Raw genomic sequence first — 22912 nt, 5'->3', positions numbered from 1 at the left:
GGTAGCCAGCACCAGAGTTGCTCCAAGCCCCCTCAAAGACCCTCCCCAGCAAGCATGGCCAGCTCGCTCCAGAAACAAAATTCCTTCCCAGGAAAAAAAAAAATAAAAAGGAAAAAAAAGAGGCAGCTTCAACTAAGAAGTAGCCACAGGCAAGTTTTGTTTTTAAAGCATTTTTATTTTCTTCATTTTGAATTGAATTTTTAAGTGATTGGTTTCACTGAAAATGGGCGCATTTTGAAATCCCATGTGTTCCCTCCTCTCTGCCCAGGGGGGGTTGGCTGCTGACCCAGCACAGCGAGCTTGGGGGCTGTGCCACAAGCTCTTCATTTTGTGTGGCAGCTTTGCACCTTTTCCAAAGCAAAGACAGTCCTCAGAAGGGGGTAGCCTCAAGCAAATACCCACCCTCTCCTGTACCTGGGACTGGTTTTATTGCACCTGGCAAAGAGGGACAGTAACTAGAGGGAGCAGAAGACAACGACAAGATTTCCTTACAACTTTCCTTTTTTATAATAACACTAAGTGTAACATCATGCCCGCATCCAAGGCAGCCCATCGCCCCGTGGAGGTCTCAGGCCAACACTCGCTGCACTCCTTGTGTCTTCCCAAGAGTCTCCTGAACCACCAGCACCTGTGAGAGCCCTGATCAGGCATGGCACAGGACCCCTTGAGCCCCATCTCCATCAGTATAGCTCGGAGTGGGACCCCCTGAGCCAGGTCTGCCCCACTGCCCCAGTGCCCCACAGCACCGAGGGGACTTGGCCCCTCGAACAGCAGCATGTGACGCTCCACCATTTTGGCGGCTGCCCTCCACACGTGAAATGGTGCCGGCACAGCTGCAGCACCAGTTCTGCCATCGCAGCCCCACTGATTACAGCGCCGTTGTCACGCCGCTCCGTGAGCAGCGAAGCTAAATTAGAGCAACTAATTGCACGTCTCTTTGAAACAATCAGGATGACAAATCAGTGGTAATCTCTTCAGTTCTAGAGGGAAGCTATTGCGGCTCGCTCACAAGGATTAATCAGCTTTTCATCAGTGTTATTATACCAGCGCTGCCTCAGGAGAAGCCCCGAGGCCACGCTGGCTGGGCTCACACCACGGGGACACCAAGGCTGCGGCCGCTGGCAGAGTAGGCAGTGTGGCCAGGCTTGCTCCCAGCCCTTGTCCATCCTCACAGCTGCTAGCTCCAAGGCTCCACATCCTTTGCTCAAGCTCTGCCCAGGGGGCTGCACTGCAGGCAGCAAGAAGCCTAGGGGGAGGCTCTAGTCTTGAGTGCATCCCCCTCAGAGTAACTCTCCAATACACAAAACTACCTTAATGACCGCAGTTCCATGTTAGAGATCACTCAGGGAGAAAGAACGGTCCCTCTCTTCTACATAATGAGCTGCGGGAAACACCTCTGTGCCCGCTCCCCAAGCACAGGGAAGTCTTGCTCCTTGTGCCCCAGGGTTAGCACCACCTGCACTGCTCCAGGCCCATCTGGGGCTGCTTCAGGGAAATCCCACACACCCTGTTGAGCGGGAGCTGTCAGCAAGCAGAGCTAGTGCCTTTCAACTCTTCACCACCTCCAGTCAGCAGAAAAGCACTCGGCAACAACCCTGCTTGGCTGATGCTCAACGTCCAGAGGCCGCTAGGCATGAATGACCTAGGCCAGGCTCTCTACCACTGCTCCGTGGCTGACCATGCCCAAACAAGCCACTTTCTGCTTGATAAAAGCTAAAATGGGAATGGAATCATCAACTTCTTCACTTTGTGTCAGTCCCAGAGCACTTTGAATCTGCCCACACATATTAAGGCCAACAATGGCAGAGAGCTTTTACTGAAAACACCCAGACCTTGTGCTGCACCTAGAGGTAGTGCCTTTTGACCAAGACTTGAGGGAAGATAAACAATTAGTGATACCACTCCATAGATAGGACTAAGTACTTGCTTTTCGTGGTCTCATCTTCTCACTGTCAGAGGCCTTCTCGTGGTCCACACAAGTCCTTTTGCCCTGCCAAGCAGGAACTAAGCACACAAGCATGAGTGTGGGGTGCATGAGGAGGAGAGGAGAAGGCCACGGTGCTCATACAAAAGCCCCCAGAGACAAATTCTTGCTCTTTCATGCACTCAGACCAACAGCCCTCAGAGCTCTGGACAAGAGGGCTGAAGCCCTACACAAGGCTCTGCTGTGCCCTGGAAAAACTCTGTGTAGGCACGTGGCACTTCAGTCTCCTGTTTCAGTTTATGTGAGCACAGGTCATTCATTCCCTCCACAGCACAGCCCTACTCTCTGGCCGAGGGGCTGATGCTGACCTGGTAAAAGCCTCTCCACCAGTGTGACCGTGGTGCACCTGCCCATGGGCAGAGGCCAGCTGAAGCTCTCACCAGATGTAGCGGGCACTGGGCACAGCGCTCCCTTAGGTGCAGGTCAGCGCTGCTGCCAGAGAGCCTGCCCAGGGCAGCAGCTCCGATCCAGACACTGCCCAGCCTGGTAGCAAGAGATGGTCCTTGGCATCCAGGAGACAGTCGGCAGCAAGGCCAGTGTGGTGCTGTGAGGGGACACTGTCTGAGCAGGAATCACCACCTGCAAGGGATGAAGAGAAGACAGGATTAGCCAAATTCAGCAACAGCTATGAAGCCCAGCCCCAGCTCCTTCTGGCTCAGCCCCCATCCATCCCTGCTCATCTGGGAGAGAGACTGATGTTAAACAGTCCTTTACTGGGGCCTGGCACCATCTTCCATGGGAAAAATATCTAACCACAGCCCCTTGCTGGGGCTGGGGACAGGCCCCCAGGCCGTGCTGGGATCCTCAGGTGTGCACAACAACACAGCAGCACCCCAGAGCAGCTGAGCACAGCTCTCCTGTCACCATCAACAGCTCCGTGCCAGCTCTACCACGTTACAGTGCTTGGATCACACCATCAAAATTCAACGATGCACTTGAGGTACATAAAGATCCAACTCATGGAGAAGAGGCTGTTGACGTTTCCCCACAGCAGGCTTTTGGGGTACATTAGGAATGCTAAAACCATGGATGGAAAGTGCATGAGAAGGTGAAGTCAGGCGCCAAGGCCCTCCAAAACAGTTAAACTAAAACTGCTGAAAAACAGGCAAGGAAACACCCAAGGTCACATGCTGCAAACAAAGAACCCTCGAAGTTGTTTAGAGACGGCAAACGTGCACTTCACTTTCCCACTAGCACGTTTGTGGGCGCACACCAGTTGTAATGTACATAAAAAATGACAGAGAGATATGTTTAAGTCATCATCATGTGCACATAAAGCAAGCATCCAGGCAACACACTTCTCCTGGTCAATTCAAAGCACTGAACCAGGAGAGCTCTCTTAACTCATTTTCTCTCACACCAGAACAAGTACACCCCAAACCTTACTTTTTTTTCCCTCCAAATACCAAAGTTGCTCCTACCTGAGCTGTCAGGATTTGATTTGCTGCTGGCTGGGGCTCTGATGTGCGCGGTTTACCCAGTGCACATTAAACGGCCCATGAAGGACAGAGCAGTGAGGAAGCTGGGTTACAGAGCTGTACCTGCCCTGCTCTAGATGATTCTCTGCAGATCCCCATTCACAGCTTCACTCAGGCCAACTCACTTAGAAACAGCTGAAAGTCAAAGCATCGCTCTCACTCGGGGAGTTTCCTGGTGTATTCCATAACTAGGGCTCACAAACACAATCCTTCCCCCATCCGCTGTTGTTGTTGCCCACAACAAAGGCGTTTGGGATCAAAGGAAAGGGTTAAGCCCCATGCAGTCATCGCTTGGAGTCCTGGAGGTCTGAGTGCTGCCAAATCCTGAAAAATGGCCACCAGGCAGGCAAGCTGCTGAGAATCATCAGAATAAGATTGGAAGGTGTCCACATCAATCAATCACTTGTTGACAGATGACTGGAAGCCCCCACTGTGCCCGTGGACAGCTGACCAACTCTCGGCTTAACCTGGAGTCTAACATTAGCCTGTTTGCTTCGTGTGGGTGGCTGCTGCGTTATGACCTTAATAGTCAATCAATCTTGCAACGAGCAGTCTGTCTGGCAGAAACATTCATTATCCATCCTATTCATGCATTGAAAAGCTTTATCTTCAAAAACTCTGCATCACTTAGGGAGGAATAACAGAACCCAGAGCAAGAAAATAGGCCCAGCCCCAGTTCCTAGGGGGGGTCGGGATGTTGGAGCCGAGCTCCCACAACCACTGCAGCCCCAGACCAGGGGGCACTCGGGGCAAGGTTTGGCCTCCCTTTTATTCCTGGTACCTATTCAGGCAGCTTAGAGGCTGCTGCTCTTGCACCAGCAACTGCTGGAATCCGTGCCAAGAGGAAGACAAGGGGGAGAGATATGAAAGGACAACAAACACACATCAATTAAACCTTGCAAGCTGTTAGTCACACTAGTTAATAAGTTCTTTCTATCTGTAAAGTGCTCTTAGTGACAAATCCTTTAACTGGCACTCAGAGCGTTATTATGGCTTTCAAGATGCCTCTGTCTTTCATGTGCAGCTTCTAGTACACATGTGAGTGCTCCCCGTTGCGCAGTCTGTTTACACTAGTTGTGAGAAGACATCATCAAAGCAAACTGAAAGCAACACTAAATGCTTGAGAAAAACAGAATTTATTCATTGCTGCCTGCTCTGAAATTGCCTTTCAGTTAACAAACCACTGCAAACCGCGGTGGCAGCAGGAGGTGCCGGGGAGCTGGGCTGGCACAGGAGCTTTTGGCCTCTCCGGGCATTGCCACCGGCACCCAGCTCCCAGCATCAGGCCCACTCCCACCGGCTGCAACATGGCAGTCATAGCTCAGCAATGAGAAGTGAGAGCTGTCCCCTTCTGTGGCCAGGGTCCCGAGCACAGTGGTCTGTGTACCCATACTGTGGTCAGCATAGGGCGAGGGCAGCCTTTGTGCCCCAGGGGCTGGGAGCTGGAGCAATGCCCTGACGGCCCCCCACCATCACTCATCCTGGCCATTCCTGTGCCACAGGGCACTTGGAGGGTGGTGCAGGCTTTGTTTCAAAGAGCTAAAACCAGACAGAGCTTTGAGAAAGGTGAAGGAAGTTGAAGAGGCACCACGCTAAGAAGGGACAGTCCCTTACACCACCTTACAGCAGCCAGCACATGGTGAACAGCAGAGGATGCCCCGTGGGCTGCAGAAGCCCCTTCATTACTGGCTGATCCTTGTTCAGGAGAGGAGGAACAGAAAGGTGGCTCCAACAACACCTGCAGCACAGAAAACCTGACCAACATCCCAGGAGAGCAGTATGGGACATGCAATGGCAGGGGAACACACCAGCACTGGGGAGGCCGGGGACTCAAACCCGAGGGCCCTGCCTGGGGCCAGCGGCTGCACAGACCACACAATACCGTGAGACACCCTTACAGAAACCATCTTCTCCTTACTCAAAGTCAAAGCAATTAGGGCCCTGCAATGTTAGATTAAAAAAGAGACAGTTAATCGGAAAGCGTCCATAATACTTCACACTCGGGCTGCCAAAGCAGCTACAATTCAGCAGGCCTTGTCCAGACTGATTGTATGTCCTGAAAAATAAACAGTAACTCTAGTGCAGAAGCAAGTTGTGTTTCTGCAAACTCTCTTCCATGCAAACTAAACTATTAATCTCCTTAATAAACATTAATGTGTAATGGTCATTCATTCAACTCAGGAACCTTACTTGACCTGGTGTCCATCCACACAGCTCCTCAGGCTGTGCCACCAGGGAGTGGGGTGGCAGCAGTGGCATTTGGGGGCCTCCAGGCTATCAGTTGCAGGTGATGGTGTTAGATCTGCTGCCCCAGAAGGTCCTCAGTGCAACCTGGCCTCCTCCGGCTGGCTCAGGGCTTCATGGATGGTGTCAAGTGGCAACTTTCTGGATTCTGACCTTGCTGGAATTTGTTCCTGAGGGGGGACACACCAGTCCATAAAGTTCCCATTAGTGTAAAAGCAGATGTAAGCACTTTGCTGGCAGAGCTCAGCAGCAGGGAAGCCTGCAGTTGATCAGTTCTGCCTCGCTGGTCACTGCAGTCAACAGGAATTACCACAGAGGGTTCCTGTGCCCCTCTCCCAAAGCCCACCCTTCCGAACAGGATGGTTTAAAGAAGCCAGCCAAGCTCAGGCACTGCTCCAGGAGAACATGGTAAATCAGTGTGATGAATGCTGAAGGGAGCTGGCCTCAGCCAGGAACAGCCAGCAGGAGAGCAGCGTGGATTTGTTTATTTTACAGAACAAATCTAACCGTGGGGACTCACTGCTGCTCCTGCGAGGAGCCAGTGACTCCAGGGCCTTTATGCCGAGTGACAGAGTGCAGGACTGAGGGGCACGCAGGTGACAGCTGGGACTGGCCTTCACCACCAGCTCCCACAAGGACACCCGGCACCCCTGGATTGTCACAGCCAGAGAGCAGCACCTGCTCCTTCCCACAGCACCAATGACACGAGGGGATGGCCAGGCCCCCGACGCTGCCCTGGGCTGGGGACCTGAGCATGGCCCCCTGGATCCCAGCCACCCCACAGGGTTTGCAAGCCACAGTGCTCAGCCACAGGGAGGAGAAAAGGCAGCAGTAAAGGCCATATCGCCTCCCATTGCTGGCAGAGTGGGATTGCCAGTCCTGTGGGGTGCTGGGGCACGCTGCACTCCCTCCTCCACCCCCCCGGTGCTCCCTCTCCATCACGTTGCATTGGGAACCGGCACCAGCTGACCTGGTTTCAGCCAGTTTTCCTTCATGATTAACACTCTCCGGGCCCATGCTCACTCTGTTATTCTCACCAAATTAAAGAGCAGTCCTGGATCCTCGTTAGATTTGCTCACATTTGAGCAGTGTCATGTGGTCAGTAGCCCATGGCAATACACTAAATTAAAGGCCTAATGCAGAATCCACCTACGAGCCTGACAACTAATGAATCGAGGGCTTCAGGCCCCAGAGGAGCTGCGCTGGGATGAAGCCACTTCACACCGAGCTAGAGCAGAAGTGCAGTCCCTGGGCTGTCATTCAGAAATAAAGAGTTGTTTAATTTTATTCACCACAGGACACAGAAACAACAGCATCTCTGTAACTAATGCTGGTTTACCGGAGAGCCAGGCAGCAAGGAGCCCTCTCAGCACTGATCCCCAGGGCAAAGCAGCTCCTGCCTGCGTACCAGAGGTGCTGCAAATGAATTCCTGCTTGGTTTTGATGGACTGGGTGTGAGTCCCCAGCAGGGACATGCTGACTCTCTCACCTCTGGTCAAAATGAATGCCTCCACCCATCCCTCCAAACCGTGCTGGTGCTCCAGAGCACACAACTCAGCCCCCTCCTGAGCCCCCAGCTCTTCCTCCGCAACACAAAGGGCCCGAGTGCAGCTTCACAGCACCCAGCTCTCATGGTAAGTGCCACTGCCCACTGGCATCAGCTGATTGAGCTACATGCAAGAACAACAGAGACTGCGGCTCCCACACTGAGCTGTTAGCCCCCTCTCCCCATCCCCAGCAGCAGCTGGGCAAGTCCTGGATGTAAGCTCTGGGGCCAGTGCCACAGCCATCAGTTTTGCTCTGAAGTATTTCAAGTCAGAGCTGGAGCCTGGAAAGGTTCAGCCTGTTGCATCAGACAGCTCTAGCCCTGCAAAGGTCAGAGCTGATTTGGTAAGGAACTGTTTGCTGAAGCCTTCCCCTCCCCCAGATCCCTGCTCTTGGCCGCAGGCTCGCACACCCATGCACACATACACACACACTTCATGCACACACACACACTCTTCATGCACACACCCCCTCCTCTTGCACACACACACCCCCTCATGCATGCACACACCCTCCTCGTGCACAGGCACACCTCATGCACATGCACACACACACTCTGCTCCAGCCTTCGGAAAAGAAGCTACACAACACCATGCTGCTCCTCAGGGACAACACACATGTGCCACAAACACTGCCGCTCCTGAGGCACTGTGAGCAGAAAGGATTGCAACACAGGGACCAGAGGGGACTTGTTAAGTCCCTCTCCCATTGAACAGCCAAGCAAGCCCAGGGCAAAACCAGTGGTGACAGACACCTCCTGTTCCTGGTTGACCCTTTGGTCCCCTCTGCATATCAACCTGGGCCTCTATTGAGCCCCTTGGACAGACAGCCTTGGGACAGCAGTGTCCCCAGAGCCCTGCTCAGCTGCAGCTGCTGTGCTGCTCCTCTGGAAGGGGGACACCAGGGAGCAGCCATGGCTGGACCTGGCTGTTTCCCAAGTGCAGAGCAGTCACTGATGTCCAGGGATGCACACATGGGCAGCTGTACTTCAGGCACCTCACTGGCAACAGCAGCTGTTTCTATGACACACACGTGTGCACACAACAGGCCCAGGAAAGCTTCAGGCCTAAACGCTGTCAACACTCTGACAACATTGTTATTATACCAGTAAATAATTTGTTTTGTTGCTACTTAATTGGGAATCAATACAGTGCCTATGTTTAATTACATTCCCCTGTCGGTCTGTCTTTCTCCCTACAGAAATTAGGGACTTTGCATCTAGGATTTGGAGAGCACTGAGACTGCCCTAGGAGGAAGAGCCCCCTTACAGAAACAGACACAGCATAGTTATTACCTATAAACCACCCACCCAAAGAAAGGTCAGCAGCACGCTTACCCTTTCCCATCTGTCAATTATTCAGCTCATCAAACAAAATAAAGCACAAATATTTGTGCTAGTGTTTGTGCACGCACATGCGTATGATCAGGTGTGTCTGGCATAGCTGGAGAAAGCCCCATGACACGGGTTTGTGCAAAATCCAGACAGGGTAACTCAGTGCACAAGTGACTGACAAACTCCTCCTCTGGCAGCAGCCCCCATCACCAAGGGAAGGGGCAGCTGCCCACCATCACTCCCAGCAGGTACCAGGTAGTTGCTGGCTGCAGGCAGCGGCACTGCTGCGGGCAGGGATGCAGGTTGGAGCAGCAAATGAATGTGGGGATATAAATAACAATATCCTGTGCTGTCTCAGAGACAGCTCTGTGGGAACTCTTGCAATTACTTGCTTGTAAATGGCAACCTTTACATGTGCTTGACTTGTGATGTCTTTACATGCTCCATCTCTGGAGGGGCTCCCAAGGCAGCTCAGCCTGATGCCTCTGCTGCCTCACCAAGGCCACGCAAACAGGACACATGGTACTGGTGGATCCCACCTCCTTTGCATCCACTCCTCATGTCCCTGCTCCAGCTCGGAGCACAGGCAAGCCCTCTGGCCAGGTGTGCACTGTCACTGCCATCATCCACTGTCCATTCCAAAAGGACACAGTCACGGGCCTCTCTCATCATTTCCAAAGCAGAGGCAGACCTGTGGCACAAGAAGAAAGCAAGGTGTTCCCTGTTTGGGCTGGTCTGAAATGCCCCAGCGCATTCCTATGAGGAGCTGCCCCAGAAAGTGCCACACTGCAGACACAGGACACCCAAATCTTCAGCCTTAGGGGGACAGGAGAATGCTCCCAGTCACCCTCTGAAACACTGTAATGGGAACTCTGCCAGCACATGGCTGGGTGGTGCAGAGCAGTGCTGGGAGCAGCCAGCCAGGACTGGGAAGGGAACAGGCTGACGAACACGGTGATGGGCCCAGCCAGGTAGGGGGGATCGCTCCCCTCTCCTCTCTGCAGCTGGCATCAATCCATCCACCCATCCTGGCACATGAGGACAGAGGGGCAGGGAGGAGCACTTAAGACTGAGACATGTTTATTTGATGCCACTGCACAGCCCACCCTCCCTGTGTTCCTCTATCTGGACAAGGCACGACCACTTCTATAAAGCCATCTTTTCATCCGTAAAGCAAGAGCTGCATTTTAGCATTAATTTTTTTTTCCTAGACAGACTTCAATCTCATTAATTTTAAGATACTCCAAGCTCTCTTTAGCAGTCCCTAACATAATTCTCCTAACTTAAGATACACGATACTAGATAGAAGTAGCCAATCCCGTTTATAATTGTATATATGACCAGCAATTCAAATTCACTTCCCTTGATTTAATGTCCTATTTGTATTCTATCAATAAATGGAGTTCTCAGGACCATACTTAAATGGAAGCAGCACTATGCTCTGATAGCCAAAGCCAGCAAAAAAAATTTCATCACTAAACCAAAATGTCTTGTAGTATATGATTCCTTGACTTATTGTTCTCTCCTCTTCACTGCACTTGAATATTAACTGTTGTATTAATAGCTCACTCTTAATTATCCATGAGTAATGTACTACAACCAGAAAATTAATGGAGGGAAGCACCACAAAAATGGAAAAGAATTCTCCCTATCCCCAATACATTTTCAAGCAGACTGTGAGAGGAAGGAGATACACACGTTGTCTTGAACACAGCCAGAGAAGAGGCTAGTGCTCGGTAGGGTTCATCACTGAACCCTGGTGATGGGTCCCAGCCCTGCTGGACCCTGTTTGTCACAGAAGGGAGGTTATGAGCAGGGGTCTGATAATGATCCCAGAGAACTAGGGTGGTCTGGAGAGGGGCAACAGGGCCAGATGGTGACTCAGTCCAGCAGCCCAAGATGGAGGAGATGAGTGAGATCAGACTGAGAAATTTCCAATTGTTAAGGAAGACTTCACCATAAACACATAATTCGGCTCCAGACTTCACTGCAGCAGGAATCTGAACTTGAAAAGATTGACAAAGGACAGGCTGTTTTTATGGATAACATGGATTCTCAGAGTTAAACATTACAACTGACAGGTGTGCAAGGAGATGCTGCACCCTTCATTCATGATCACCTTCGCCCTCCAAAGGGCACCTGAGAGAGAGGACCTCTCGTCTCTGTCGGGACATTTCCCCTGTTGGAAAGTGCTGCACCATGATGCCACGACACAGTGTCTCTGGCCCTGAGCTGGGACTGGGGACAGTGCCAGCACAGCTCCTGCAAGGCAGCCAGGAGCTGCACAGGCAGGGCCACCGCAGCATCCACCTCCATGGGTGTGATCCCAGGGCTGCTCCAGAAGAGAGGAATGGTGAGGTGCCTAATTAAATATGTGCCTCCCAGTGCTGAAGCCCTGCAGCAGCCATGAATTATGCAGCGGCTCACTTACATGTCAGCAGGATCACAATATTGATGAGCTATCCTGGGTGTAATCTGATAAAAACCAAGATAAACTCAGCAAAAATTGAGTGTAATATGATCCTTTCCTTTCAATAAACCACTTCCAGCTCAACACTGTGAACGTCTCCCTAGGCTCCTTGCTCACCTCAGGCAGCCCAGCCCAGCGGCTCCTCAATATGGCCCAACACAAGTGCAGAGCAGCCACTGTGCTGGTGGAATTCACCTACCCCTGCAAGGCAGCGCTGGATGCCTGTGAAGCCTTACCTGGGGATATTCCCATGCCATATGGAATTAGAGGCTGGTGTTCTCTGCAGCACCGGTGCATTCCACAAGGTCTGCATTTTGGCATTTAGATTAATGCTGGAGACAGGGAGGAAGAAGTTGCCATGTCTCTCACTGACTCCCTCCTCTCTGTCTGAGCCAATGACGGATGACAGAGCACAACTCCCACTCGGAAAGGCTTTCCAGCACTCACACAAGACCCAGGTCCAACTCCAGCTCCCATGACAAGCCAACTGCTTTATAATCCTGTCCCAGATGCTTTCTGAACCCTGAGAACAGCCAGCAATGCAGGCTTCCGCCCTCAGCCAAAACACATCCCATTAGAAACACCTCAAGGAGCAGGGGGATGTTTCTGGCCACGTTTGGTCACTGGACCCACACAGAAGGCCGAGGGCTGCAATATGAGAACAGAGGATGCTGCTCCCTGCCCCAGCACTTCCCCAGTGCAGCAGGGACTGATGCTGTTCACCTTGAACTCGGTGAGACCTTCAGAGAGCCTGAGGGGAGGCAGTGACCACCCACACAGCTGCTCACAGAGGCGGGGGAGCCAAGCCCACCCCCCTTCCAGACAGAGCCAGAGGCAATGAGCAGCGAGCGAAGTGACTGCCCTCACCTTGGGATCACACACCAGAACCTCCTCAGCAACCTCAGATGCAGTGTCCCTGTCCCATCAGCTGCAGGGACATAAGGAGGCAATCACTTCATTGACAAGAACAAGCAGCAGATGAAGTAAAGACATGAAAGTTACACAGAGTCCAGAGCCTTTCAGGCACTGCCAGAGGTCTGAGGGCCCTGCAACCACCCATAAATCCCCCTTCACCCAACCCCAGTGCAGGTCCTTGCAGACGAGGTGACCGTGAGAGGCTTGTTTGACCTTCTCCTGAGGGACACTCACAAGAACGTCCCTTGTTCTTGCCCAAGGTGACCAAGAAATGCCAGAAAAAGACCAGTAAAATTAATTACTTTGGTAAATACAACAACCCTAGAGAGAGCACTCAGCTCCGAGCTCTGGTGCTCCTCTCTCCAGACCTCTCTCTGGCCCATAGAAGGACTTAAGCAGGGTGAACCCTAGCTGGAAATCCACCCCAAGAGTGGAGGGTGACAACACCACATAGTCAGCATCATGTGCTGAAGCAACTGCAGACAGTCCTGGACTCTCCACAGCCACAAACTCCTCTGGTTCCTTAGGGAGGGGTCTAGATCCAGCCAGGTCCTTCTTGCCCCAGAAGCTGCTCTTCCCTCATGCCCACAGGGTCTGCACTAGCCCAGTGGGTGCAGCTGTGGGGGCTCGGGCTGGCCCAGCACCCGTCAGGGGTCTGCAGCCTCACTGATAAACCTACAGGGAGGGACAGGAATGTTGCTGCCTGGAGAAGCCTCATTTCACAGATGTGTCTGTGTCTGCGCAAGAGAGAAACTTTCACAGTTTTACTGCTTTTCAAATATTTTAATGCAAGCCATTTGGTGTCATATTTTTAAAAAAATGGGTACCAGCATGAGCTACATGCGCATTAGCAACTTTCTCTCTATTAGTGTAAATACAAGAAGCAGAAAAGCACAGTCTGACTCCTAATCCATATGGTTATTCCAAATAGATTGCATGGTCTTATACTTTGGCTTATTAGATTGGATCTTACATATGGAAAGAATTAAAATGCTGGATTTACAGTGCAGGCTAATCAGAACATGTTTAACTTACAATGCCCCAGCAGCCCCAGAGGGTCACAGCCTCCCAGACACCTGGCAAAGAGGTTGATCCTGCTTACACAGCGAGAACCTCCCCAAAGCCTGGCGTTGCGAGGGCTGAATGGTGTCTCAGGGCCTGGCAGGATCCAGCCTCCAGCACTCCAACAGAGCAGACTGCAAGGAGGAAATACCTCATTTCCCACCGACTAGTCCATACAAGCACAGACAATAGGGCCAAGTGTGCGTTGTAGGCAGCACTCTGTGTTGGAGTGCTGGCCAGTGCTGCTGCTCTGCCCTGACTCTTCCTATCTGAAAAAGCCATCAGATTGCCTGCCCCTCCACTTAGAATAAAAGGTCACTTCAGGGCTTTTAGGGTGTTTTTTTCCAAACAAAAGAATTATCTCAATTTTTAAAAAATACTTTGCCCCAAGATCACAAAAGCTGTTAAAAGCAAGGCATGATATCACTGTTAACGAAGCCAGAATGCATGGGAAGGTGGATATACATTATGTACTTCTGTTAATTCATATCTGGACAAGGCCAGACTCATCCTGGGAGTTTCAATACCTGCATTTCCACCACCAGAGATGTAAGTGCAGTGAACTCCCCCACCAGGGACTCTCTTTGCAGCAGCCCAAGCCTCTCCTCCTTTGTTTTCGCATGGATTTATTCCACTGATGTTGTTTCCATGTGAGTCAGTTGCCTTTTTATTGCTCCTCCAAATACAGCTTTCTCCAAAGTTGCTGAATTTCTGGACTTGGAGTCATGACAAAAGAAGACACTGATTCACCCCCTTCCACACCGCTCTGCTCCTGCCGGCTGACACCTCCCCACAGAGAACAGTTCACATGTCTCAAGTTTGCTTGTTTTTACAGTGTTGCTTTTTCTGTGAAAAGCTAAATTGTCTGATTACGAGCACATCTTTAAGTAAAAGGCTGCAGGAAAAACATTCTGGTACAGCTTCAACCTGGCTCCCTCCCAAGGCTACCTTTGCCTACCTTTTACACGTAAGGAAACTGTTTATCACCAGCCTGCACAAATAGGCACTGCTGAAACACTTCAGCCAGGCTGTCAGAAAACTGTGGGCTTTGTGGTGAGGTATTAACAGCTGATGGGAAAAAATCCATTTTAACAGCCTGCCTGCACACACACATGATGTGGGCTGAGGAAAACCAGGGAAACTTCAGTCCAGTGGGCCACTGTTTGCAAAGTCAGTACAAATGCACGGAGCCATTGGGCTTGGAAGAGCTGCTCTCCTCATATTGGCGGCTCTGCTGCAGCACCACAGAGCTTAGGGTCTGAGGAGAAGAGAGGAATTAGGAAGTTTCCACTGAGCACCCTTTATCCTGGTGCTCCAGAACATGCCTGGGACATTCAGCTCTGCCACATGAGGTTATTTTCACCATTTTACTGGAAAAAAAAAAAAAAGTGGCTGCTATTCCCTGGCATTGCTTTGCTAGAGAACAAAACGCAGAGTGTGTTCAGAAGTGTCACTGTGGAAATCTTCTTAAAACTACGTGTTTCTTTTCCTTACTTCAACCAAACTGAGGTAAAACTGGCCTGCCAGACAGTTTAAAAGGAACAGGAGAGTTTGTTGAGCAAAACAGTGTCACTGATGTCACCTGCATCCACAGCTCACCTATGCTGTGGCACAGCTCCAGTCCCAGTGCATTCAGGGTCTGGTTTTAATCACCACACCCAACAGCTACAGAAAACACCTGGAAACAGCACAGGGTGAAGGGAAGCTCTGAGGCAGAGCCCCACTGGCGGGACCAGGGTGGCCATGCCCTGCCTACACTGCAGCCAGAAAACCACACTGAAAACCACACTGACAGCAGCAGAAACCACCTGGCTTCTCCCTGCAGGTCTCCCAGCTCAGGCATTCCCACACCAGGGAGCAGGAGCAGACCATGCGTGGAGCTGACTCACCGCAGAGGAGGTGGCAAATATGAACCAGTGTGAATCCAGCAAAGGAGATGTGGTCTGGAGAACTGGCACTTGGCCACATCTCCAGCCCTCCTGGGCTCTCCAGTCTGCCTCTGCCTCTCTGCTGACCCAGACACAAATCCCAGACCAGGTCCCACACGAGCCCTGGGGCTGGTCCCACATTGTACCGCACCACCCAAGCTTCAGTCTGTGAGCCAAAGCCGATGCCATCCATAGGAGTCCGGCCCCCTGAGCTCCATCCCACACTCAATATCACTGATCAACAATGCTCCCTTTCCTGGAGCACCACTGGAGTCTGTGCAGAGCAGAGAGGGAGAGGGTTTGAACAGCACAGCCAACCCCTCACTGATTACATCAAGTGGCAAGTCAGTTATCAGTCTCTCTAATTGCCAGTAACATCAGCTCCAGAGACCCAAGTGAGCGTTTAGTGTCTCCTCAACTCTCTGGTGCCAGGATATGTGCTGCATGCTGATGGGTAGCCCATGGCCAGGGTGGCCAAGGAGCAGGATCATATCCCCAGCCTACCCCTGCTCCTTCCTGCTCCTCAAGCCTGGCTCAGGCCAGGGGCCACAGCCTGGGCTCACAGAAAGTCACGTGCTGGACTTCTGACAGGCACTTGCAATCAGGAAGAGAAGCCAGCCCTCCAAGGAGCTGCAAGAGGCTCAGCAGTGGGAGCAGCAGCCGGGCTGGCAGCATCCAGGCACAGGGCAGCTTCCTGGGCAGGTCCTGAGAGAGCAGCTGAAACACAGAAGTTTCCCTACATGGTCCATACTGCCAGCTACAACACCAGAGCACCTTACCTGTGCTGAAACCATCATCAGATTCTACTGTCAAAAGATGCAGAGGAACTTGGAAAGGCCATCAAAAAAGATGAATAACCCTGCTCAAGCCATCCCCTTGGTACCGAGAGCAGTTCTGCAAAAACACACTCCACTATGGCCTAACAGGTTCTTCCTCTCTACAGCCTCTCATTACTGAGGACCAGGAAAAGAAAAGGAGCATGTTCTCCTTTTGGTTTTTTAGAAAATGATTAAACTGGGCTCAACTTTTCATCTTTCCCACAAAAAAGTACTCTGTCATCTCATGCCTGTTCACCTACACAAAGATGAGATGACATCTCTGGCTAAAGGCCGACAGTTCTGCACCTCCTTGTCACTTTTAACAGCAAAATAATCCTGCAGAAACACTTGAAAAACAAATCGGTGTTGACACTCCTCATCTGTTAGGTACACTTTATGAAAGGAAAGAAATACTGCATTAGAGTTTGACCTCCTCACCTTTCTTTCTGATATTGGAAGAAAATAAAGAGGGAGGGGCTTGGAAAAGCTGATGCTGGAGTAAGGAAGTAAGGAGAGCAGGGAGTGCTTGAGGCTGGAGTATCCGGCCCAGCAGGGAGGGCAGGGTTGAGCCAGCCCAAGCAGAGGGGAGCTGGGAGCCAAGAGCACCAGGGGAGCTGTGAGGGGCCCAGGGAGTCCCAGGAATGGGTGAAGAGCTGTTTCTGCAGATGAGGGCATGAGAACTGGAGTCCCACCGCTTAGAGAGGGAACATACTGGCATCAACAATGAGCTCCTCAGTCCAGGGAGGCTCTGGGGCTCTGCCCTCAGGCTGCAGTCAGTCTCTCCTAGTGCGTGAGCCAATGCCCTCCCACGTGTCTCATATCTCCCCCACAGCAGCCCTGTTTCAGCTCCGTCCTTGCACCATTATGTGGCCAAGCAGTGCTGTGCAGCTCCTCACACTCACAAAGGACCGCCCTGTCCTGCTCTAGATGCTCCTGAACCACCCAGCACACTTCCAACTCCCGACCTCTAGAGCCTGAAGGCAGGAACAAGAGGGCTTCCTCAGCTCCCATTGCTGCCAGCTGCTCCCTTAGGTCTGGACATGGTGGATTTCACCAAATAAGTCATGCTAACCCCAACTCCTCTTCCCTGAGCAGAGGCTACCAAGAAATAAAACTGAGCTTTGTCTTCTAAACAGCCAGACACTCTCTCCCGGCAGAGGCAGATTGCCCTTTGGACACAACACTCGGGTGACTTTCCACGTACGCAGGCACCAGATGGTCTCACTGCTCCCCCAGTATGGCTGGGCACAGCTCTGCTGCCGCCTCACCAGGCACAAGTCCTTGCCTGTAGGAGGTGGGGGCACTCTGAGGAACTCGCAGAAATATTTTCCCACCGGTAGCTGTCGGCCTGAGCTAATGCGACATGACACGTATCTCGCTATGAACAATGCACTGACATTCAGAGCCTGCTCACCATGTTCCCGACCGTGCCGCTGTCACCGCAGCACGATTGCAGGCAGGGGGGGATACATTTCCCCTCTGAGCTTGTTTCGAGCACCCCTTTGAGGTGCCAGTGCCATGGAAGATCTGGTAATCCCTCCACAAGACAGCTTCATAACAGGTAGCACAGTGCCATGGTAATGTCAGCTGGAACAGGAGGGCAGGGAGCGAGGCAGCGCTGCCTGAACAAGGAGTCTCCTGCAAAGCCACTCTCATTAGTGTCGAGGCACACCAGCAGCTTCACATCCTGCAAAGATGGCCCTGTACTCTGCCACATCTCTGGAAATGATGCAGCTAAACATGGGAGCAGGAGTCAGTGCAAGTGCCAACCACCCAAAGCCTAAAGACAACCCTTCCACCAGTGGTGCCTTCTGAGGAACGGCTCTGGTATCAGTTCCTGCAACACACTTAGGAAAGTGGATGGGAAGCTCCTGGAACAGATCCCATCCAGGCTGCAAGTGGGGAAACACAGAGAGCATGACAGAGCACAGTTCATGTGCCGAAACCCCAACACCCGCCCGTGCGCTGCTTACACAACAGCGTTACACAACACGGCGCTTGTGCAGGTTGCATAAGGACGGGACGGGCACACCTCGAAACCCTGGAACCAGCGGCGTGCTGGAACAGCAAAGCCACTGCTGGGCACACGAAAGCACTTTCCCACCACCCTGCCTCCCCAGTGGCCCTTGCAGGACGTTCCTGAGGAGAGGCAGCATAACACAATACTCGCAGGCAAGAGAAGGAGGTATTCCACCATGTCCTGGGAAGAGGCTGATTTGACCCCAAATCACAGGAACAGGGGAGCTCCTTCTTGCCGGAGAAAGAAAATGCTTTAACTTCTGGAGAACTTAAAGCAATTTTGGTTAGGGCTTGGCCAGGGTCAGCCCAGCACAAGGGGCAAGCAGCAGTTCCACACGATCTGCAGGTTTTGGCTGGGTGACAAAGGCAGCACCGTGGTCACCAGCAGTTTGTAGCTTCTACCCCAAGCTGCTGCAAGAAGGAGCTTTACTGCCAGGCACTGCCGTACAGCATGTGTGAACTCCTGAATTCCATTTCAACAAAATCCATCAGTACATCCCAATATATGAAAAACCGAGCATCTACCATGTGGCACAGAGAAGGCTGCTGGAAAGGAAGAGGTTTGGGTTTCTCCCCAGCCACTAAAGTTTCCATTTTCTGCACCCAAGCTAGACGCCTGCAGCCTGAGCAAGGATTTACGACAGGGTAGGCTTCAGAGTTCCTCTACTTCTCAAGGAAGTATCAGGAAATAAAAGGGCAATTGCATTAGTCAGTCATTAGGAGTTCAGGGTTTCTGCTTGGTTTCAGATGACAGCAGGTAAAAAAATTGCTCAGCTGCCTGACTGCAGCCAGCGGCACCGCAGGAGACCGGACAGGTTGGGAACTGCACGGCCGCACGCCACACCACCAACACGTCTGGTCTGGCAAGTGCCAAGATAAGCTCAGGTCACCCAGGGCCTCCCTCCCCAGCATGGCAGGGCAGGTCCCACCAGGTGCCAGTCTCACAATGGGCTCCACTCCAGTGGCTCTTGCCTGTGCAGGGGCTGGATGGAGCAAAATGCAACACCTGGAGGGTCTGAGTGTGCCCGTGAGGGTCCTCCCAGCTCATGGACTAAAGTCCCATCAAGAGGAGATTTGCCTCTTTCACAGCTGCATCCCATCAGCATCCTCCCGTCACCCAGAGACACCAGCCCCTGCCTCTCCCTGGGCCCTCCACCCACATTCTCAGTGGTGGCAAACAGCAAGGCCACAGACATCCCAACCCATCTGTTACCCCACAGTGTGCTCAGCAGGATGGCCACACACATCTGTGGAAATGCTTTTCAAGGTTATATTATGATCAAATTCCAGTTTTTCTTGCAACACAGCTAACCAAATACCACTATCCAGACCCAAGACATATCCTTGGAAACCTCCCTTCATCCTCCCTGCGTCCCCTCCACACAGCTCTCGGCTGGTGACCAGACCCAGTTTCAACCACAGAGCTGTCCCCAATAATCTCATTATTATCTCATGTAACAACTTCTAAAAGGCTATTGCAAACTCTTTCAGTGAAGTCTGAGGTAGCCAAATCCAGCTCCTACTAGCCTCTTTCCCTTTCCTCCCCCCCAGATATAAATTTTATACTTGAACCTACTAAAGTTGGCTGAAAATAATGATAACTGACAGATGCTGGGTTAAATAGGCCACAGTCTTTCCCTCAGGCCTAATTTAGACCGGATATCAAAATGATATAAAATATCATTGCTTGCCTTCACTCCATCAGGACATCTGTAGACAGACCAATATTAACTCCTTCCTGGGAGCATTGTGTTTGCACCGTCACCTTGCAGGAAAAAGCATGTTTTACCTGACCTCCTCCTGCCATGGAGCCCACACTCGAAGGTGGCTCCTCAGCCAAGTCTCTCAAGTTCCAGCCCAGGTCAGCTCCAGGCCCTGGGTAAGTCTCACCAGCCTGAGCCTCTGCCCCTTGCACCGCAGCAGCTTCAAACCATAACTCACCCACAGCACAGCAGTGTGCAGGGCAACAGGATCCCCACACCCCGACATTGCGTGGCTCTGACCACTCTCAACAGGTAATTACAGGCTGTATTCTAATGAATATGCACAAGGGGGCAGAGTCAGAGTTGTGCACCTGAGGTTATGTTTTGCATATTTTATCTTTTCAACACTTGGCAGTGCAGTCTCGCTTCATTCACTTGACCTTCTTCATCTTGTTTCCCGGGAGGCTTGGAAAAGGAAACGTAACAGGAGAGTCTCCTTTACCTCTGTCAGGCACTCAGGGTAAGGCCTGTGGGTACTCCCAAGCCCCAGCCCAGCCCTCCCCAGTCCACAGCCAGATGGGAACGGGGTGCACACCACATCCCCACTGGCACCTGCCTGCACCAGAGGTGACAGACCCATCCACTAACAAGACTGAAGTGCCTAACTAGAAAGTCTTATTTTCAGTTGCTTATAAATTTACCAAGGGTTAACTGATCAGCCCCAACTTTCCATGGCAAATACATCAGCTGGACTGGATATATTGATTTTAAGATTTAATTCAGAATTTCTTGGTTATTTCTGAGAAATATTTCTGACATAAATTCTCCATCTCTCCCACTCTCTTCACTTTAGAGGTCAAAAGCATATTCCAGTGTTTTGAAAAAACCAGGAGTTTAATTTACAGAGTTATCACTGTTAGATAGTTACTGCACTAAACAATAAGCAGTGAAATGTAGCTCAACTCAAAGCAGCAGCATTACAGCCACCTCCACTCCCCACCTGCCCACAGCTAGCTGCTGCTACAGTTCTCAAACCTCTCAAGCTCTAAGGGCTCAGAGCTCCCAAGGCCTCAACAAAACTCACAGAGCTGGGCAAGGCTGAAGAAAACATAGTTGGAGTTTTAAAGTAAAGCTGAATTCAAGGAAAATCAGTTCATCAGTTTACACTCGGCAAGGGATCATTTGTGCTCCCATGGACTCATAAAACTATATTAGACATTAAGTACTAAGTTAAAAGTATGTTCCAAATTCAGCATTCAGATGTTAGGAATGCCTCTGCAACCTGAATTTGACCTCGTTTCTTTGTATTGTGACAGACTTGGATTGCACTGGTTTTCCTCCGAGAAGCCAAGTGCAGGCAGGTGGCGGGTGCTGGAGCTACTCTGTGAACGAGCTGGAGACGCAGAGTTGTGGACACTGATGCCATCAAACTCCAGCTTTGCCTACTAGAACTGCAGAGTGTGTATATAGGAGACAAAAGTGGTTGTTTGGTTAAGGGAAACCCACATGCCCTCACAGAGCGCCGCTTGCTGTACTCGGTGCTGGTGGATCCTGTGCATGGTGATGCCCAGGCACTGCTGCCAGGCTTCAGACCCTGTGGGGCTGGAGAGCCAGGGGCACCCCAATGGCAGGAGGGGGTTATGACAGGCTGGCAGACCCCAGAGCCAGGGAAGCAGCCTGCTGCCCACAGGGCTTCACTGGAAGGCAGAGCGTGATCATCCTGCAGACCCAGCAGCTCTCCCCAACCCTGCCCTGGGCAGGATGAGCCCTGCTGCAACTGGACCCCCGGCACAGAGCTGTGAGGAAGGACATGGGGCTGCAGGGCACGGGCCAAGCCTGCCAGCGGGCGGCACAGGCCAGAGCAGCTGCACGCGTGTGCCAATGAATTGCACACTTAACTGGACACCAAACACAGCCGACCGTTGTCAGCGTGTCAGCACAGGGACTCCTAATCCGAGTCTGTGTCAGGGACAGCCAACGGCCTCAATATAATTGCAGGGAGGCACATGCTCATGGTCTGGCAGCAGAGATGCTGCTACTGATCTGACACGTGGAGCAGGGGAAGGCAGCAGCGGCCACCAGCGCCCAGCACCAGATCCTCCAACCTGCTGCACAGAAGAACCCACGGGGCTGCCCCCTCTGCCCGCCAGACCCACACCAGCCTGTTGCACCTCAGCAGAGCCCAGGCCCTAGCTATAATCAAACTGTCCCTCTTTCAGAGAGCAGAGGAACCAGGGACACCAGAGAAAAGGGATTGTCTGAGCCTGTGGGCAGCCAAGTAGTGTTTCTACCTTTGTGCGGTACCTGACGCTCTGGCAGACGGAGCTCACGGTTGCGCATGCCGAGATGACAGGTTACAGAGCCAAAGCACGTCAGAGTCCCCAACAGCAGCTCTGGTGGTTTTATTCACATTATTAATAAATTACACTTTGAGATTTGGAGAAGAAATTGGCACAGGTGTTTCCTGGCATTCCAAGGGATCGCACCTTGCCCGCACAACAATGTAAAAGGCACAAGACCAACTTCACCTCCACTCCCACAGTGACACTCAGGCCTCCCAGACAACACATGGCAAACACCTCTCAGGGCCAGCTGTGGTGGGAGGGAGAGGCAAGAGAGCAGAGAGCAGTGCCCCAAGTGTTCCAGACCTGTGTGGATGGTGGCTGGGATTCCCAGCATCCACAATCAGGAACACAGTTTGCCATCTTATCTTCCAATCAGAAACCCGGTTTTCTGGAAGTGCTATGAACTGCAGGCAGTTATTAGGACATGAGAGCAAGGAACAGAGTGCTGGCCCTGCTCCCCAGCCCTGCAGCACAGGGCTCTACGACGGCACACTGGAGGGCCAATACAGAGCTGTGAGACAGCCCACAGTCCCCAAGGACATCACTGCCAAGCACTTTCCCAGCAGGAGAGCCTGGGGCCTGGATCTGTGCCTCCTACCTGGCGAGGCAGAGGCTCAGGTTGCACTACAGACACAGGGAGTAAATCTCCCGCAAAATGAAGTGCTGCACAGTCCGCAGTGGGATGTGCCACTGAGCTGACACCACCACCAGCTCTCTGCAGCACATCCATGTGCTGAACGCGGGCGCGTTCTTTCACTTACATTTCCCTCAAGTTTTGACATTACACCAGGAGCTGCAGCAAAGCAGGTAAGTGCCCAGGGTGATGGCGCAGCTGGATCATGGCAAGAGGGCTTTCCCCAACAGCAGCACAAGCAGCAGTGAGACAGCACTACGCATCAGCCAGGTTGTGCCAGGCTCAGTCCAGGGACAGATGTCTCAGAAAAACCTCTCCAGCTGTGAATCAAGGGGCACCCATACGTACCCCCACCTGCCCCACACCCACGTGCTCCCAGTGGAAGTCAACCCAGGCCTGTCAGCAGAGCCCAGGCAGCGGCTGTATGAACAGCT

General features: G+C 52.1%; 1 protein-coding gene across 2 annotated transcripts in view; it reads right to left on the bottom strand.

Annotated features, from left to right (window-relative positions):
- Window positions 1-217: 217 nt before the first annotated feature.
- The window catches only part of MN1 (MN1 proto-oncogene, transcriptional regulator), an 85721-nt gene continuing 63026 nt past the window's right edge, over window positions 218-22912 (bottom strand). Inside the window, exon 2 of one of the 2 annotated variants that reach the window (XM_050318459.1) lies at window positions 218-2563. In XM_050318459.1, the coding sequence (XP_050174416.1) occupies window positions 2397-2563 (167 nt within the window). In that variant the 3' untranslated portion in view covers window positions 218-2396. The remainder of the gene's footprint in view (window positions 2564-22912) is intronic. The other variant, XR_007629275.1, reaches the window with a different exon arrangement.

This window comes from Myiozetetes cayanensis, unplaced genomic scaffold, assembly GCF_022539395.1.
Source record: "Myiozetetes cayanensis isolate MyiCay16 unplaced genomic scaffold, myiCay2020 scf21, whole genome shotgun sequence".
In the NCBI taxonomy this organism is placed as follows: Eukaryota; Metazoa; Chordata; class Aves; order Passeriformes; family Tyrannidae; genus Myiozetetes; species Myiozetetes cayanensis.
Note: the sequence above shows the minus strand (reverse complement) of the source record. Positions and strands in the feature narration are given on the sequence as shown.